Source organism: Patella vulgata, chromosome 5 (assembly GCF_932274485.2).
Source record: "Patella vulgata chromosome 5, xgPatVulg1.2, whole genome shotgun sequence".
Lineage (NCBI taxonomy): Eukaryota > Metazoa > Mollusca > Gastropoda > Patellidae > Patella > Patella vulgata.
The window spans coordinates 78801804-78821802 of NC_065883.2; the positions used below are offsets into that span (position 1 = coordinate 78801804).

Sequence of the window (19999 nt, forward strand, 5' to 3'; positions counted from 1 at the left end):
AAAACTGTACATAGTTCAAACATTCTGCCAACGTAGATGTGGTTGACCTGCGTGGATCTATTAAAATGGGTTCGTCTGTCTGTCTGTCTGTCCGTCCGTCCGTCCGTCCGTCACACTTTTTGGGACACAATAACTCTCTTCCTAATTGAGCTAGAATGTTCAAACTTGGTGTATGTGTTTATTAGGTCAATGCCTTGATGGAGTTCGAAGATGAGCATTTTCCGCTTAGGGTAAGCAGAGATAAGCAATTTGATTGGTTGATGCTTTGGGACACGATAACTCTCTTCCTAATTGGGCTAGAATGTTCAAAGTTGGTGTATGTGTTGATTAGGTCAATGCCTTGATGGAGTTCGAAGATGAGCATTTTCCGCTTAGGGTAAGCAGAGATAAGCAATTTGATTTGTTGATGCTTTGGGACACGATAACTTTTAATTGAGCTAGAATGTTCAAACTTGGTGTATGTGTTTATTAGGTCAATGCCTTGATGGAGTTCGAAGATGAGCATTTTCCGCTTAGGGTAAGCAGAGATAAGCAATTTGATTGGTTGATACTTTGGGGCACGATAACTCTCTTCCTAATTGAGCTAGAATGTTCAAACTTGGTGTATGTGTTGATTAGGTCAATGCCTTGATGGAGTTCGAAGATGAGCATAGAATGAGTGACAAATAGAATGCCGATAAACCATGAAACAAAATATTCTATGTCATAGTATTTGGTTTTGTGCATAAACAGCTTTATACCGAAGACAACATATTAAAAATAGTATGTCTACTAAGTGTTGACGTCGAGTGAATAATAAAATAAATTAAGCGTCACAAATAGAGCGTGTGCTTTCGCCGTAAAACGGTGTCGTCTGCTAGAAAGACAAAACGTGATTTATCATCACCCAGTTGTGCAAACGAAACGTCTTTATACAAACTTTTCCTTTTTATAAGCTTGTTTATATAGTTTATGCTTTAGTTCTTGAAGAAGCTTTCCAATGTATTACCCCTGTAATTTCTCCTCTTTTATCTGTACAATATTTTAGAAAAAAATGAAACGAAATCCACTTATGTATACATTTAGGTTACATTATAGCCTACATGTCCCAACTCAACTTGCCACATTACATGTCATAATATTATAACCAGGTATTGATAAAAGCATCAATTGAGCAATTCCAATACAATCCAATACAATGAATATAGGCAAGGTAAATAAACAAATAAATGGAAAAAACAAATTGAAAAAGAAACTATTATAAATTAATTAAATATGTAGTATGCAATAATGAATTGACATTTAATGACAGAAAGAAAACAGTGAACTTTGCACAACTTGCAGCAAGATGGAAAATAGACCCGTTGATACAACCAAACTCTAGATCTGTAGGCATAGAGCATGTTTTCCCCTTAATATGCTATAATTATTCCATCAAAAACATTGTATGCTTAGACTATAAGTAAAGATATACTGTTTGATTGTTCAATACTTTGTAAAAGATAATTTGTGATAAATTTATATGTGTCCTCTAATTATTTTCCTATTTCGGCGGGGGACATCAGCCTCACTGTTGGCTTGTTAAATTTAAATTGAGTCATTTTTGACAAACAGGAAGTGTTTTACGAATAGGACAAAAAATAATCTCAGATTTCCCATATCTCGGTTATTTCTCAATGGACGTTCGGCAGGTTTTCATTTTTGGATTCTTTGGACAAATTCCACAGGGGCTCTGACTGACGTTTTTTCGAAATTAGAAGGTTCACTCGATTACTTTTAGCATCAAAGATTTGCGAAAGTTTTCTTCTGCATTTTTTCGACATTTAAGATGGTGTATCCCCATTAGTATTTGAGGTATTAAGTTGAAATATGGAACACATTGATGCCTTTAAAATAGCATATTAAAATTTTTGTGACGGCTTCCGGAAATTACAGAGGCCTTCCAATTTTTCACGAACTTGACTAGTTCTCTCCATTTTAAAAATAGACCAAAAATGACATGGTAGTGTTCACCCAAGGTATTATCTTTAATTTTCAGAGACCTTGTTCTATAGCATTTTCAAACTTCAAAACGATATTCAGCCGCCATTTTAATTCTGATTTTCGAAAACTCTTTTTTGCATTGAACCTAAGCCAAATGACAACAATTCTTAGGCAGTTGATTTTTGAATTTCGATTTTGTTTATTTCCGGAGACCTAACCTTTCAATGACCCTTAATCTTTGTATATATGATGACCTTGATGTCAACTAAGAATTAAAAGTTTGGTCTTGAAGTATAACTTCCAGTTTTATGTAGAATTCAAAATGACAGATGTTACTATACTCAATAATTCATGGTGTAACTTGATTGTTGACGTGACAATGTGTGACCTGATGTACCGAAACACGTCCGTACTAGTTTTCATTATGTCCAGTGTTATAAAAAGTAACAGGGGTGTGCACGATCTAAACAAAAATATTTCATACCACCTATTTGTTCTTAAACTATATAAGATTATAGCCATAATGCTGACTCGCTAACCAAAAGGTCTGGGATTCAATCCAAGAATAAGCTGAGAAAGTTCCTAAGGGTGGTAGGTTCCCCTTGTCAGTGATACAGGATGGAGGGCCTGGCATGGACACTGTCCAGTTGTTTGAGGGGGACAGAAAACCAAGGTCCTGTGTACAATGTGGTGTGCATGCAAAAGATCCCTTGGCAGTTGGAATTGGAAATAAGACTAAGCCATAGATAGCGCAGCTGTCTGGGAAAAATTTCCCTCATATAGCATCACTGTATGGCATCTAGCATTACTTACATGTATATTACATGAGGCAACATCCATGACAACTATCAGTTTGTTTCACTTGTGGATTTCTTTCTTTTTTAACATACAAAGTATAAAAGGAAGGCAGTTAACATATCATAAATATTTTTTATCAGACGTTTTAATAAGCAAAAAGAAACATTACATAAGATTCATGAATATTCAACTTTGAGATTCCTGGGCCCTTAACATAGCTTTAATGGCCCTTGCTCTCATTTCTAGTTCAAGTAGCTCCATGTGATTTTGAGTTAACATTGGAATTATATCACTAGATTCATTATTTATATTAGTATCACTTTTGATTTCACTGACTCCTGGTATTGGATCTTTCACAGTCGCCTCCAACCCTGGTTCTACCTTAATATCATCAACTGATATGAGATCTATCTGGTTGCTACTGGATGAATCATCTAGTGGCTTGCTGGTAGTATCTTTATCAGTAGAATTCTCACTGTCACAACAATCTGTTGTAAAAATATCCTCTTTCGCGTTAGTTTCAGTATATAATATGGATGTTGAATCTGCTGCTCCAGATTTCATGTCATCTACTACACTGACTTCTAGTTCATCTTCTGTACCTGATGACGATATATTATCTGGTTCATCACCTGCAAGGATGCGGCATATTCTCTTCTTAGACATAACTTCCAGTTGTTCCAGACACTGGTGCTTCAATTCTTTTATCTCCATGTCTCGCAGCACGTCTGGTAAAATCATCGTAAAACTTGAACCTTTAACGGATTGAAACATCTCATCCAACATTTCACATCTATTGTGACAATAATCTTTAATTGGACGAACATCTCTTGATAAATCCAAAAGAGGATCATAAGATCCCTCTTTAACTGCTGCTTTTTTGGCAGTCTTTTTATCAGTATTTCGTTTATTTTTCTTGTTCTTTTTTAAAGTGATTTTGTGTTTTTTGGTCAGTGGTTCGTCTGACTGGGTAGAGTCAGCCACCATTTTAGCGGCACTCATGTTTCTCCCGTGGATTAAAACAAAATAAATATGGTGGCACTGGACTGACTGGTACTGTTCATATCCCTTCGCAGTCTTCCAAATGGATGACCGATTTTGAATTAAGGTGGCTTAAGAATAAGAGAAGCTTGAATCCACTTCTATATAAGTTCAATGGCGTTTTCCCAATAACATGTTTAGAAATGGATTAGAAAACGGGAGTTTTACTGACAAAAACTGAGAAAAATTCATCTGTGTTTATCGTTATGGGCGCAGACATCTTGAAATATATCACGTGCCTCCTGGTAACCAATCAAACGCTATCTATTAAATGACTATGGCAAAGACAGCCAATCATAAAATGTTTTAGAGATTAAGTATTCAAGAACGATAACTCTCGCGAAGTTCAAGGTCATAGTGATCACCTTGCTGTATTACGAAATAGAAAACAGAGAATTTAACGTATTTCTTGGATTTTAATTGACATATTCAACATGGAGGAATCCGAAGAAAAGAACAATTCGAAGGTATATCTACTACAGCTTCCTGAAGTCAAGGACTATGAAACTATATTCTGTCCAACCTAAAAACTAAAATGTGTGAAATATGCCTCATCTGTATCAGAATCAGTGTATAGTGCAGGGGGACTGCACTGTCTGCACCACACATATTTACACAAAAACAAATATACGACAAGACATATAACGCAGAAATCACAAGCAAACATACAATTCAAATAAAATGAATGGAACCAGGGGCTAGACGTAAGTGTCCACTGCACTGTACAGTCCCGAGCCTGTATATACATGTTAGTGACACAGACTTTACTCAAATTTGAAAACAATCAGGAATAAAACCCGGAGAAACCATTGTGTAATGCCAGCATGAGTCATGATCTGCTATATGTATACAGCGTATGGCCAATTCTGGCAGAACACGCTGGAAGTGAAGTCGCCCTTATTGGCGTTTTTGAAGGGCTTCCTTGAAGCCCTCTATTGAATCTGCAGTGTGCGCTGCATCATAAGGTTTGTCATTTAATCAACTGGTGAGGTTTCGATCCCCCCGCTTGTACGTGACAAGGAGTAGGGTCACCGGTACAACCTCGTGGGTTTTCTCTGGATCCTTCTTCCCTACGCACAACCAAATTATTGAAATAATTGAACCATGTGTTCGGCCCGAACCTAGTTTGTGTCGAGTGGACAATAAACCCCATTCTCTCTCTCTCTCTCTCTCTTTTCCAAAATTAAGGAATACCATTAACCTTTTTAAGACCTACTTTTATTTTTGTTTCTTGTTTGTATTTCAGTCTGTATTGTTTTATAAAAGAAATCTGTCCGAAGTACCCTGTTTTCGTAAATCTTTTATGACGGGTATAATGAGTGGTATTGGACTTGGTTTAGGCCATTTTATGGCCACTAGTAAGTATAGAATAGTAGTACTGTTCTAAGACAGATCCAGATGCGGGAGCCTATGGGCTTCCCCCCCAAAAAAAATACCCATTTTTAAAATGTTCTTGGAGGATAAACCACCCCCTCCCCCCAACCAAATATCTGATCTGATTAAAACACAGATCCTGTTTCATTTTGTGTTTTTATAGTTCAAAATTACGTTTCACTTGTCTTCGCAACGCTAGGATCTGGAAGGGGTGTTATATAGCAGAAGTTCTAGTTGATGTGAGAAATTAGTCAATGAAACGGTGAGTTCTTGGCGTGCTCTGCACGGAACTGTTGGTAAACCCCTAGAAACGCCAACACTAATTAATTAATCAATGTCAGATGTCATAGGGTCAAAAACTGCTTGTATGACCCCTGACACGACCTTCCAATACAACCAATCAGATCTTCATGTAGTGTAGGCCATCGAAAGTATAAAAAAACAAACCGAAATATAGATCTGTATTTGAATCAGATTGCCAAACATCCCGTGTCTGCCATTGCTATTAGTTGTCAATCCCCCTTTCTACTTGGGGATCACGTGGCTAAGTGAGTAAGGCGCTGGCTCGCTAGCCTGGAGGTCGGGTGTTCGATTCCTGCATTGGCCGAGAAAGTTCATCTCGATTTTCCGGCGTGGTTCCCCCTTGTCAGTGATGCAGAACGGAGGGCCTGACAAGGACAGCTGCCTAGTCGTTCGGATGGGACGAAAAACCGAGGTCCCGTGTACACATTGGCGTGCATGTAAAAGATCCCTTGGCAGTTGGAATTCGATATAAGAGTAGGCCGTAGCGCCGCTGCCCGGGCAAAATTTCCCTCATAGCACACTGTATGGCGTATGCCAGTCTTCAATTAGCCCAGGTTAGGTGCAGAAGAGTAGGACGTTAAACCCCATTTCATTTCACCTTTCTACTTTATACCTAGAATTTCACAAGTTCTTGATAGAGTGATCCTTAACTGCCCCCCTTTTATACCACATAGATAAACCCAAAATATTATTTCAAAAAAGGGAGACAACCAGGCATTTACACAGGAGATCTTTTAGCAGTAGAAGGAAATCGGAATTAAAAACACATACATTCACTGTAACCCGGGTAACCGTGAAGTACAAATTAGATGCTTTTTGATGATTTTAAATGATTTTTATGAATTTTTAAACAAAGATTTGTTATTGATAGAATGTGGAAGAAAGTAATGGTGATTGTACAAACCAAATAGGGTTTAACACAGATCTTTAAGCAGTAGGAGCAAACTGAAAAACATCCACATTCATGTACAAGTCTATAGGATCAATATCAGACCTAATGATCTAGGTTAGACTCCTAATCCAAAACGGAGCCACGGTGACTCGATCAGTGGGTTGGGAGTTTGCTCGCTAACACGGTGGTCCCATGTTCGATCTCTGCGTTGTGCATTAGCCGAGAAAGTTCATCAGGATTTTCTGGTGTCATCCCCCCCCCCCTTGTCAGACCTGGCTAGGGACAGCGTCAAGTCGTTCGGATGGGACGAAAAAGTAAGGTCTTGTGTATGCATTGGCGTGGATGTAAAAGATCCATTGACAGTAGACTATAGTGCCGCTATCCTGGCAAATTTCTCCTCATAGCACACTGCATGGCGTATGCCTGTCTTCATTAGCCCAGTAGGATGTTAAACCCCCATTTCATTTCTACCCCAAAAATATACTGAGTAGGTTTATGTCATATCCATTTGAAGTTTACATTACTTTTTTTGATTTCCTGCTTTAAATTTAATCATAATTGTAATTAATAAATGAAATATTAAATCGTGGTAATTTTTATTTTCAGGTAAACCTCAAACATCATATCATGTTGCATTTGGATCATTTACACTGATTACTCTTGGAGTGTGGTAATTATTTTAAATTCTGTCGTAAATGATTTAACTGTGGTAATTATCTTAACCACCATGAGACAGTTATAAACCCACAGAGTAGTTGTGTCTTGAAAAAAGATTGTAGCCTCTATCACACTCACAAGCTGTTTGGAAAAGGGGGAATAACTCTGGAAAAGAAGGGTGCGCAATGCTGAATATTATACAGGTTCGACCTCTCATGACTTCAATGCTTTATACCAAATTTGAAAAAATCTGTTAAAAACTGTAGGCTCTATTACCATTATATGGTATATTGTATTCAGAAAGGTTTGTAGAAAAAAAAATAGGGGTATAAAAATAAGTATTTACATGTAAATGCACTTATTATTTTTAAATTCAGGTTTAATTGTCGCTATCACTGGTCTGTGGAAAGAATTCGTGAACGACAATTTAAAGATGCTTTAAGAATAAAAGAATACGAAGAGGGATCAGAAAGTGTGAAGGTACCATTACCTGAACATAAAGATCTAAAAGAGGTGTAAATAAAACAATTCTACCTGTGTACGGTTTTCAGAGGACATTTTAAACAAGTGTTAAGAACGCTAGTTGTGTTGATTTGACAAGTGTTCGAAGGTGATTGACTATCAGATGAAATCTAGGGGAATACTCAATTGAACATTCCAGAATTGATGTATCTCCACCAACCACGAAAGCTGGAATATATTCGTTGGGTTTAATTATGTAACGATTTTACAGATATTTAATAAGCATCCCCTAGAAGTAACCGCAACAATCAGGCTACTGACTTGATCTGGTTTCCTAGAATTAGAGAGCATTACAGATTGAGCACAAATATAGAGAGACTATGGAAGAAAATCGGTACCAATAAACAATCTAGACTGTATGGAAGAAAATCGCTACCAATAAACAATCTAGATTGTATGGAAGAAAATCACTATTAATATCATAAACAATCTAGACTGTATGGAAGAAAATTGCTACCAATAAACAATCTAGACTGTATGGAAGAAAATCGTTACCAATAAACAATCTAGACTATATGGAAGAAAATCGCTACCAATATCATAAACAATCTAGACTGTATGGAAGAAAATCGTTACCAATAAACAACCTAGACTGTATGGTAGGAAATCGCTGCCAATAAACAATCTAGACTGTAATGACAATAAATCTGGTTATTTTCTGAAATTAGAGAGGATTGAAAACAACTGTAGACATCCTGTTGCACTTGGTTGATTTTCTGGGGCAATTTGTAAGCTGGTTTTAATTGTCCATTAATTAGTCATTAATCAATTTCTTGCCCAATCAGCACAAGCTAATATATCTTGTGATCTCACAAAATGGCAGACCACCATACGGAACTGGGTTTTTATCCATGGCTAGCCACCATGTTGACTAGTCATAAGGTAAGCGGTAGAAGTTCCTGAAACGTTGTCTGCATATTACTTTATGTCCTTTCATATTTAACGGCTTTGCTGGTTGCCGAATAAAAAATCATCCATGTGCACCTGACTTTACACAGTTGTGTGATACGTCAACACAATTGTGTCCACCTTGAATCAAGAAAAATACTATGTTGAACTAATGCTGATAAATAATTTCAGGGAAAGCTAATAACTGTTTTAAACAGTCAAATACTAATACAAAAATATATGAGTAATTTTGATGTTTGTTAACATCTCAGATTGCCTTTCTTGTGTGTAGTGTGGTTCTCCTTCACTTACAGTTTGTCCCAAAATGATCTAATTTGTGTTGTGTGGACATTAAACCCCATTCCTCTCTCTCTCTCTCGCAGAATCCCAGCTGCTCCATTATTACATGTAATCCACTTATTATAATGGAGCAGCTGGGATTCTGTGTGTAAGAGAGAGAGAGAGAGAGGGGTTTAATATCCACTCAGACACAAACTAGGTCATTTTGGGACTAACATATGGTTAGCAGTGGGAGGAAACCAGAGGACCCGGAGAAAACCCACGAGGTTAGACAGGCGACCCAACTCCTTGTCATGTACAATCAGGGAATGGGGTTTTATGATGAAAGACAATTAATTGATCATTAATGGTTAATATTAAAGATGCATTACGTAAGATTTAGATAAACAGCTGGCTATAATAGTTTAAACGGGAGTTGGATGGCCGAATGGTTAGAGCGTGCACGTTGTATCATAAGGTCTGTCATTGAGTCAAGTGGCATGGTTTCGATTTCCCAGTTGTACACGACAAAGAGTAGGATTGCATGTCCAACCACGTGGGTTTTCTCAGGGTCCTCCCACTGCTAAAGGCCCCTACATGTACATGTACGTGCAAGCGAATTATTGAAATAAAATTGAACCCTGTGTTAGTCCCAAAATGACCTAGTTTGTGTCAAGTGGATGTTCTCTCTCTCCCTCAGTTTAAAATGAAAATTTCAGTCAAATTACTTCATTTTGGGCCAAGTTTTGAGTGTTTGAAGTTTTGTCAAGATTAGAATAGTCTCACTTGTCATTGCTTTGATAATAAAGAAGTCTCACTTTCCATTTTAACATTAACTGATTAAATGGCACATGTTCTAATCCACTTAATATCACAACCATCTGATGCCCTAGAGAATTGATCATGTTCTTAAAGCCAGAAAGAAGACCTACTATAGACAGCTTATTTAGCTCTTACATAATGCATCTTTAAAAGAAAAAACAAGCGATTAAATCAACAAATATTTATTATACATTTTTTGTATTGTACATACATGTAGATAAAATAAAATGATTTTAAAAATAACTAAATTGGTTGAATTGTGAAAGGCTTTTTTTACTATTCCTAAATTCATCAGGTAGGATGGGTACATAAATTACAGGTTACCGTAGTCATCTCTTCCTAAATTCATCAGGTAGGATGGGTACATGTATTACAGGTTACCCTAGTCATCTTTTCCTGGTTTCAGTCCAATGTAAATATTAACAAGAGCATCTCTAATGCTGCAATATACGTCCACATTCCAGCTTTGATTGATATGGTACTTTTTTAAAATGAACAGAATGAAATATGAAATGGCTGAAATATGACAAGAGGCAAAGAAGGCTAGACGTCGGGTTTGTTTTGCCAAATTTACAGACAAAATACTAACAAAAAAGTAGGCATGACACTGCCCCAGGAGGTCGGGGCATGCACCAAAATAAATAGTTGCTGTCTTTACGGTATAAGGAATAAATATGCCAAATTCCACGCTGATCCATTTAGAATTCTAGCCTGTAGATAAAAAATACAAAAATTGAGTGTGGCCCTTCCCTTGGGGGTCAGGGCATGCACCAAAATCCATAGTTGCCGCCCATAGGCTATAAGGAATACATATGCCAAGTACCAAGCTGATTCATTCAGAATTGGGGCTTGTATACGATAAACACAAAAATTGAGCATTGCTCTGCCCTTTGGGGTCGGGCATGCACTAAAAACAATAGGGATCATCCTTAGGTATGTAAAGTTTCAAGACAATCACTTAAGAATTGCGGCCTGTAGACGACACACAGACAGGGGCAACGGCAATATACGTCCACATTATGTGGATGCATAAAAAGTTAAATTTCTCTGCAACTAAGACTCAGATTGAAATGGGGTTTTATGTCCTACTGTTCTGCTCCGACTGGGCTAATTTTGCTCGTACAGCGGCACTACAGCCTACTTTTTCAACTTGCACGCTAATGTGTACATGACCTTGATTTTTCGTCCCATCCGAACAATTATACACACTGTCCCTTGCCAGGCCCTTTGTCCTGCAACACTGACAAGGCGGAACCACGCTGGAAGAACCCAATGTACTTTCTCGGCCAACACAGGGACGGAAGACGGGGGATCTCAAGGTTAGCGAGCCAATTTCTTACTCACTGAGCCACTGTGGCTCCCACTCGGTAACTAATGTCCATTATTTAGTCATTTCTATCTAAATTTGTCTATAGTGAAAAAAGCTTGTATTGCTCATTGCCATTGCTTCAAGAATAAAAGATTATGACAGATGCAGACAGGTTATTCCTGTACGAGTCGTAATTTTTATTTCATGTCCACAAATCTGACGATATCCACCATCATTTATGTGCCACAATACCACATTAATTTGTAATATTTGTCAGCTCAGTATAACGAGGATCGCTCGCACCTTGCAACTCCTTGAAAATCCTGGTAACATGAAAATGTAATTTCCAATACTAGAAAAACAAGATTACTCCTTGTAACTCCTGGAAAAACATGATTACTCCTTGTAACTCCTGGAAAAACAAGATTACTCCTTGAACTCCTGGAAAATTAACTTTTGTGGTTTCGCTATATATTTTAAGATATAAAACTGAACGTAGTCATCGAATGTTTCTTCAAAAGTTTAGATGTTTGTCGCTGTAAATGTTCTTCAAGCGTAAAAATACATTATGATGTAGAATTCTATACAGACACTCCTAGAATCTGATAAATAATTCCTGGAAAACTCCTGGAATTTAAGTGATCTGAGTGTGTGCACACCCTGTACAAAACATTTAATAATTTATAAACATTGTCTCATCAATCATGATCCTCGGCAGTATTTCCTGGACAGTTGGATTTCATATCATTTTTATCTGTAAAAAAATAATTATAACAAAGTAAATGATTTTATCGTACATTTGTTTGATAGCCTCTAACGATATATATAATTTACTATATAAGGCGAAGGCTCCGTCAATTCAAGTATCATCGACAAGAAATTTGGCATGCTTGTTCCTTGCTCAACTGACATCGATTGACAGGTTTTGATATGAAGTTACAATTCCAAGATGGCTGTCACGCTTGGTTCCTGGTCCATATACGCTTGTACTTGTTAGTGAGAGAGCGATTTAACATTCACTCAACACAAAATAAGTCCTTTCGGAACAAACATATGGTTCAATTTTATTTCAATAATTTGCTAACATATAGGGATCTTTAGCAGTGGGAGGAAACTGGATGACCCAGAAAAAAACCCATGAGGTTGGACAGGCTTGGAGAATTGAAAACCACACCAGCTGACTCCCTGACAGACAAGTAAGACCATTCAGCCACCCTCCCCACCCATATAACAGACCTTATGATCTGAAGTCCACACAATAGACCACTCTACCACCAATCCCCATCCTACTGATAGTATAAGGATATATTAATTACATGTACATAACAGACCTTATGAAATGGGGTTTAATGTCCTACTGTTCTGCTCCGACTGGGTTAATGAAGACTGGCATATGCCATACAGCCTACTCTTATATCGAATTCCCACTGTCAAGGGACCTCCGTTTTTCGTCCGATCCGAACGACTACACAGCTGTCCGGCCCTCCACCCTGCATCACTGACAAGAGGGAACCACGCCGGAAAATCTGGATGAACTTTCTCGGCCAATGCAGGGATCGAACACCCGACCTCCAGACTAGTACAGACCTTATGATCTAAAGCGCACACAATAGACCCCCCCCCCACACCGATATAAGGATAAATTAATATACATACCATCATATCTCGTACCACACCATACACAATAAAGATGGTTATTTCTTAAATAAACTGTTAAAACTTCTAATTTTTCACTGGCCTACAAAAAAAACATTCAATATACCATCAATCTAATTAAAACACACATCCAGGCAGTCAGAAATTTCATTTGAATATTTTGAACTGTATTTCAATAAAGTCTAAATTTATTATTAGCATTGTTATCCACTAAATATCCTGAACTTTTTGTTTTGTTATTACAGCACTGAATAGGGGGGGGGGGGGAGAGAGACATGGGGTTTAATGTCCACTCAACTTAATGTCCACTCGACACAAACTAGGTCATTTTGGGACTAACATATGGTTCAATTTTATTATAATAAATCGTTTGCCCACAGGGGTCTTCATCAGTGGGAGAAAACCGGAGGACCCAGAGAAAACCCACGAGGTTGGACAGGCGACCCTACTCCTTGTCACATACAACCAGGGAATCGAAACCACGCCAGTTGACTCAATGACAGAGCTTATGATACAACGCGCAGGTGCTAACCATTTGGCCATCTCCAACCTGAGGTGTGTATGTTTGGGAGTGTAATACTATTTGTTTACTTACTGATAAACCGCTTTGATCATCTTCATCATCATCATCACCATCTTCATCATCATCCTTGTCATCATCTTCATCAAGTTCATCTTCTAACTCAAAACTATAACCTTCTTCAATTTCCATAGCTTTCCTTTCCTTTTTCTTTCTCTCTTCTAAAATTTCTTTTGGCCAGAAAAATAATTCACTTGGTTCTGGTATCCCCTGAAATATAAAATATCAAATCATTACCGATGATTATTTTACGAAGAAAAGTGTGGTTATCAAGTAATTAAGTAATAAAAGATATATTTATTAAACAGAATTTTTATTGGTTCAAGAGTCGATTTTATGTGAATTAGTTTCCTGAAAAATTGATAATTGAAATATTTTATGTCATATAATGGAGCATCATGTGTGGAAAGAAATGTGAGTCCGAGTTCTCTCTCTCTTTCTCTCTCTCTCTGTCCCTCTCTTTCTCTCTCTCTCTGTCCCTCTCTCTCTCTGTCTGTCTCTCTGTCTCTTTCTCTCTCTCTCTGTCTCCCTCTCTCTCTCTTTCTCTCTCTCTCCCTGTCCCTCTCTCTCTCTGTCTGTCTCTCTCTGTCTGTCTCTCTGTCTCTTTCTCTCTCTCTCTGTCTCTCTCTCTCTCTGTCTCTCTCTCTGTCCCTCTCTCTCTCTGTCTCTCTCTGTCTGTCTCTATCTATGTCTCTCTCTCTTTCTCTCTACTGAGCCAAGGACAACTGACCACATCAGTAGAGTTATCTACCCAGTGGTTTAAATACAAAAGTTAAAGGACAATGTTGGTATCAGTGGTTATCACCTACATCATAGAACTGGTTAAACACATTCCAAATACAATTTTAACACAGAGATCATTGCTATGATGGATGCGTGTAGAAGATTTGAAGAAATGGGAAGTAACGCAAAAAAGGAAAACATGAGTTATATATAACTGACGGAAGTAATAATTGATAACAGATACGCCAGCGAATTTCATCTCACTAATAATTCCTTCGAAGACGAAAAGTTGTTATATGAGTCTGTGAGAGGATATCTGACAATTCAAAAGAAGAACTGATTGTCAATTTACGTCTTCGAGGGAATTATCAGTGACAATTCAAAAGAAGGATTGATGGTCACTTTTCATCTTCGAAGGAATTATCAGTGAAATGAAATTAGACTGTGTATCTGTTATCGCTCGTTACTTCAGTCAGTTATATATAAGTATAAATCGTGTTTTCCATTTCTTCAAATCTTTGTTAAGCATCTACCATAGCAATAATCTCTGTGTTAAAATTATATTTGGAATGCGTTTAACCAGTTCTATCACATGTTATAATGGCTGACCCCAACATTGTCTTTTAAAGTACCTTTTCTGAATCAAGCTGCTCACAAACTTTCTGACTTTTTCTCAAATCTCTCTCAGCCTCCGTGTTGACGAACTTGTCTTTCATCTGTTTCTTAAAATTTTCTTGATTCTTGCTCTCCATTTTCTTGCGCTTTATGTTCATTTCTGTCCAGCGAGCAACTTTTTCATTCTGCTTTCGTTTCTTTTCTGCTTCTTGACCAAGTCCTCCTCTGCCCAATTTTAGATTGATTTGAACTGGTTCTGCTCTGCCAGTTCCTGAATTAGAAACAGAATCTTTTTTAAAAAAAACACAACCACAACCTTTCTCAGGAATAGCAGAAGCAGAACAAATATTTAAAGTTGTAATACAATCTGTTTACGGCTAGCAATGTCTGTGTTTTTTTTCTTCTGAAATGAAATGGGGTTTAACGTCCTGTGTTTCTACAATAAACAATGAATACCATGTGCGAGTGCATGTATTGAAATTCAACTCACCATGTTTTCCTAAGACCATTCCTGGTTTGAACCCCATTTTCTGTAACAAACTAAACCCTTTATTATCACTTGTTAACGATGATTTTGACAACCCTTCATCTCTTTTTTCTTGCTCTATAACTTTTTTAGGTTTCATAAAGTTTTTCTGTTTTAATTCCTTTTGTTTCTTTTCTTGTTTGTACTGCCGAGTGATCTTTGCTGGTAATAAACGAATATCTTTATCAGCCTTATCATCACTGAAATATTTTAAACATATATTATTGCAGGTCTTTCTTTAGGCCTGAAATGTTATCTAAATTATTAGACATTAATTAATTTAACCAGACCTTAATAATCAACTCTCAATATTAGCCGATAATGGCATCGTTAGCCTGCTATGTTAATTGGATTAGAATCCGATGTGCTGCTCAATACTTATTGATGATTAAATCAAAAAATGGATAATCGAGACTATGTTTTTTATTGTACTGACTTTAGTAATGATGATCGAGGCTAGGCCTACAATTCAATCGCTAAATTTTCGGTTCAGAGTGGATCAATTTGAAAGAGTATGTTGGGCCAAATTTCTCTCTTAGCACACTGCATGGCTGTCTGTCTTCATTAGCCCAGTCAGTGCATAACAGAGAGAGAGAGAAATGGGGTTTAATTTCCACTCAGCATAAACCAGGTCATTTCGGGACTAACACATGGTTCAATTTTATTTCAATAATTTGCTTGCGAGTAGGGGTCTTTAGCAGTGGGAGGAAACCGGATATCCCGGAGAAAACCCACAAGGTTGGACAGGTGACCTACTTCTTGTCACGTACAATTAGGGAATAGCAACAACGCCAGATGACTCAATGACCTACCTTACACGCTATATCCGATCGGCCATCCAGCCCCCTAGGTGCAAAATGACAGCAGGGAGTTAAAATTCAGTTTATTTCTGTAGTGCAGAAAAGTAGGACAAATGAAATGAAATGAAATGGGGTTTAATGTCTTACTGTTCTGCTCCGACAGGGCTAAAAGGCATCATACACCATAAAATATAAGCTCAGTGTACGGCGGCTATAACTACTACTATGAGGGAAATTTGCCCGGACACCGGCACTACGCCATACTCTTTTGTCGAATTCCGACTGCCAAGTGATTTTTTACGTACATGCCACGCTTTTTTGGCAGTTTCTTACAATAATTATACGTTGTCCCTTACAGGCCATCTGTTCCTGTAGGCTACTTATATCATCAGTTAGAGAGTTGGATGGCCGAATGGTTAGCACGTGCGTGCCTTATCACACGGCCTGTCATGAATACCCCGGCCGTTGTATGTGGCAAAGAGTATTGTCGCCTGTCCAACCTCGTGGGTTTTCTCTGGGTCCTCCGGTTTCCTCCTACTGCTAAAGACTCCTACGCTCAAGCGAATTTTTGAAATAAAATTAAACCATATGTTAGTCCCGAAACTGACCTAGTTTGTGTCGAGTGGACGTTAAACCCCATTTCTCTCTCTCTATATCATCAGTAGCCTACTTACCACTGTTTCAGTATAGCATCTGACATATAATCATCTTCATCATCGGCCATTGTTTATCAATTTGACAAAATAATTCTAGTATTCAGTTAGTGATTTTAATTTACAATTATATTAGGACACAATTGAAGGTCTATTTTCGCACCGATCAGCAGTGAATATTCGCAATATCTGTGTAAAACAGATTGATCTATTTTATCCCATTTTCAATATCAAATATATAATCGCCACAACAACCAAATGGAAGTAACTCTCAACAATATTGCTCGTTCTATAGCCCCGGTCATCCAGTGAATACATAATATAAACCGGCGAACACGCGTTGAAGTTCATTTTGCATACCGGCATCAGAAGCAGAAGAAACATGTAAGGAATTAAGGATGAATTGAACTAAAATCTCTCGCGCAGCTGAATTAACAGTTAATTATGGCTAAAAATATGTGAATAGAGGAAGTAAACGCAGATTGTACTCAATTGATGCGTTGTCAGTTTTATTCATATTACAGATCACATTATTTCAGAATAATTGAGTTCAGATTACATTTGGATTTGGTCTTGGAATATATTCAATCAAGGGAGAAAACTCAGTTTAAGGACACTTGATTTATTCAATATTCTAATCAAGGTCTTTATAGAACTCTTTTATATCTTTATTTGGAAAAAAAAATTATTAATAGTTCAATTTTAAAGATACATTATGTAAGATTAAGATAAGTTGGTCGTTCTTGCTAAAATAGTTCAAAAATAGATAATACAAAATCAAAATGAATATTGAAAATGTCATTCAATCAAAAATTCAAATTACTTTAATTTGAGTGAATTTTAGTTATCAATTGTTGTAGTTTTGACAGGATGTGTGCACTGATCTTAACCACTTTACTCATCAGTCAAGTCTTGGTCTTGGTTCTCCATTTTTATATGCCCACATTTTCATTCAATTGCACGTATATCGTCTTTGCCCCTGTCTGGCCACCATTTGTTTGTTAACACACACACAGGTCACAATTTTTTTCCTGTTTTGACGGAACTTGAAATATCGGTTTTATCTCAAAAAGGTCTCGGCCTCTTTAGATATTGGCATGCATCAGAATGTAACTTTAAGTATGGCACTTGATTGCACGAAAAATCGCTTTTTATACGCCCACATTGAAATGTGGTCGTATTTTGTTGTTGCCCCGTCCGTCCGTCTTTCTATCCGTCGGTCCGGCGTCCACAATTGCTTGTGGACTCTCTATAGGCTAAAGTTAATATCCGATTGACTTTAAATTTATACACAGTGTTTAAGGTCACGAGACGAAGAAGCCTATTGATTTTCAGTGATTTTCAATAATTACTGCCAGAGTTATGGCCCTTGATCACTACAAAATATCTTGTGGACGCTCTAGAGGCTAAAGTTAATATCCGTTTGACTTTAAATTGATACAGTGTTTAAGGTCTTGAGACGAACAAGTATAGTGATTTTCAATGAATCTTTATGACTTGAATAGCTAAATCCATGATGTTAAAAGTTTCGTATACTAAACGTTAGCATGGGGCAGAACTTTATAAAAACCAAACAAATTCTAATGGTTTTCTGATAATTACTTAATGATTTGTCACTCTTAATCAGATTTGAATGTATTATAAATGTTTCATTACCGAAAAAAGTAAAAAAATATGCGATGATATAGCTGCTGTGGGCGTATGTTTCATTACCTGGCAACATATCTTTTAACTGTTACATCCTAAAGGTGATTGCATTCGAATTTCATGAAATTTTTATCCGCGTTGCATGGCAACTGGGGGGTTGGATGGCTGAATGGTTAGCGTGCGCGCGCTGTATCATAAAGTCTGTCATTGAGTCGACTGGCGTGGTTTCGAATCCCCGGTTTTACTTGGCAAGGAGTAGGGTCACCTGTCCAACCTCGTGGGTTTTCTCCGGGTCCTCCGGTTTCCTCCCACTGCTAAAGACCCCTACGCGCAAGCGAATTATGTAAATAAAATTAAACCATATGTTAGTCCCGAAATGACCTTGTTTGTGTCGAGTGGACGTTAAACCCCATTTCTCTCTCTCTCTCTCTGCATGGCAACTGCTTATTAAATTAAATCATTAAATCACTGAATGGTTCTAATCTACTTAAAATTGGAGTCATCTGATGGCATCGATAGTTGATTAAGATCTTGTCAAGTGATTAATTATCCAATGAAAATGTATATAACATTTAATACCCAAGGAAAGACCTGCCATAGACAGATTTAGATCTTACATAATGCATAATTAATCAAGTTGAATTAAAGGGACAATAACACTCTTGCTTAAAGGGACAATAACACTCTTGCTGGCTTGAAAGCTCCAGAAAATAAATAATAGCCTGATTCTAAGTACTTGATGTTTAAGTGTCCTACCTGTTGTGTAAATTATCCATTACATCCTATTTTACTTGTCCAGAGGGTTCGAAAATATTGTTAAATCGAAGTTTCATTTGAAAAGGTTTACGTTAGACGTTTCAAACCATTATGTTGAATTTTTCAAAATTTTTAAATAAGGTGTGTTAAGATGAAATTTATATCACCAATTAATTGAAATATTGTAAAATAGTACAATTTGTTGACCAGAATAAAGATTGGGACATATTATTCAGTTACAACAAGAGTGGTATTGAGCCTTTAAAGAAACGTTATGCAAGAGCTAAATCTGCCAAATGCAGGTCTTTCTTTAGGCCTGAAATGTTATCTAAATTATTAATTAGACATTAATTAACTTATCCAGACCATAATCAACCCAAAGAAATACCTGCCATGACATATTTAGCTCTTGCATAATGCATGTTTAATCAAGTGTAAACTTAACTTAAAAGAGGCGTTATGCAAGAGCTAAATCTGCTTATCACAGGTCTTTTTTTGGGGTCTTAAATGTTTGGTTCAGGTCGGGTCGGGTCGGCCCTGGTGAGGGGAAGCTAATCTCAGAAAACTTTTTGAAAAGTCTACAACTGCATCACGTCAACCAACTAAATTCTCAACTTGACATGTTTCATATAGGCCCTACCGGTAAACAGAATGATAGGGTATTTTTTATACTGTCATTATTGGGGGTCAGGGGGGGGGGAGGGTGCAGGCCAAGCCCTAAAGGCCTGTATCCACTACCGAACATTGAGCATGGGTTCATTGGTTCGCTGGATATGAAAAAAGAAAGCAGAAAAATTATATTTAAAGTAGCTAAGTCTCTAACTCAATATCATCCAAAATCTTCGACACTGAAAACACGAATTATTTGTCAATTTAAATCAACATTGATGTTGTAATCTTACCGGGAAAAGATGGGCTTCTGATATCCAATATTTAAGATAAAATAAACATTTTACCATTGGTACACGAATCGTGTACCATAATGCGTTCCAGACCCATTCTAACAAGTGACTCGAAGAAAAGGCTAGACATTCAACAAGTCATGTGAAACGGTGACGGCATATTCATATCGGTAGAGTATGCGCAATAAATACTATAAAGACTAGAATAACCAGACGCTAGAAATTTTCATTCGATTGAGACTTCTAACATATTTCGGCGAACATAACTGATTTGAAATTAGAGTAAAAATGGAA

At 37.3% G+C, this 19999-nt stretch overlaps 2 protein-coding genes and 1 long non-coding RNA gene across 3 annotated transcripts; 1 reads left to right on the plus strand and 2 right to left on the minus strand.

The window, feature by feature from the left end:
- Positions 1–2887: 2887 nt before the first annotated feature.
- On the minus strand, positions 2888–4053 carry LOC126822691 (caspase activity and apoptosis inhibitor 1). The gene has a single exon (XM_050551727.2). The coding sequence runs from the start codon at positions 3760–3762 to the stop codon at positions 2947–2949; it is 816 nt and encodes a 271-aa protein (XP_050407684.1). The 5' UTR covers positions 3763–4053; the 3' UTR covers positions 2888–2946.
- Positions 4054–4135: 82 nt separating this feature from the next.
- LOC126822699 (uncharacterized) lies at positions 4136–9567 on the plus strand. The gene is made up of 4 exons (XR_007680938.2): positions 4136–4268; positions 5048–5159; positions 6977–7040; positions 7405–9567. It is a non-coding gene; the product is annotated as an uncharacterized LOC126822699 (long non-coding RNA).
- A 137-nt stretch (positions 9568–9704) lies between these two features.
- On the minus strand, positions 9705–16684 carry LOC126822690 (G patch domain-containing protein 11). Its single transcript, XM_050551726.2, has 6 exons — positions 16422–16684; positions 14912–15147; positions 14439–14692; positions 13099–13293; positions 12504–12585; positions 9705–11601 (listed from the first exon to the last, which is right to left on the minus strand). Exons 1-6 carry the CDS (start codon positions 16469–16471, stop codon positions 11546–11548), a joined length of 873 nt encoding a protein of 290 aa, XP_050407683.1. The 5' UTR covers positions 16472–16684; the 3' UTR covers positions 9705–11545.
- Positions 16685–19999: the final 3315 nt, after the last annotated feature.

Excerpts from the sequence above, each read along its gene's own strand:
- LOC126822691 (XM_050551727.2), bottom strand. The coding sequence starts at position 3,762 with ATGAGTGCCGCTAAAATGGTGGCTGACTCTACCCAGTCAGACGAACCA.
- LOC126822690 (XM_050551726.2), bottom strand. The coding sequence starts at position 16,471 with ATGGCCGATGATGAAGATGATTATATGTCAGATGCTATACTGAAACAG. Across the intron at positions 15,148-16,421 it reads GATGCTATACTGAAACAGTG|TGATGATAAGGCTGATAAAG; the intron begins GTAAGTAGGCTA and ends AAAATATTTCAG. Across the intron at positions 12,586-13,098 it reads ATGATCAAAGCGGTTTATCA|GCCAGTGAAAAATTAGAAGT; the intron begins GTAAGTAAACAA and ends TTTTTTTTGTAG.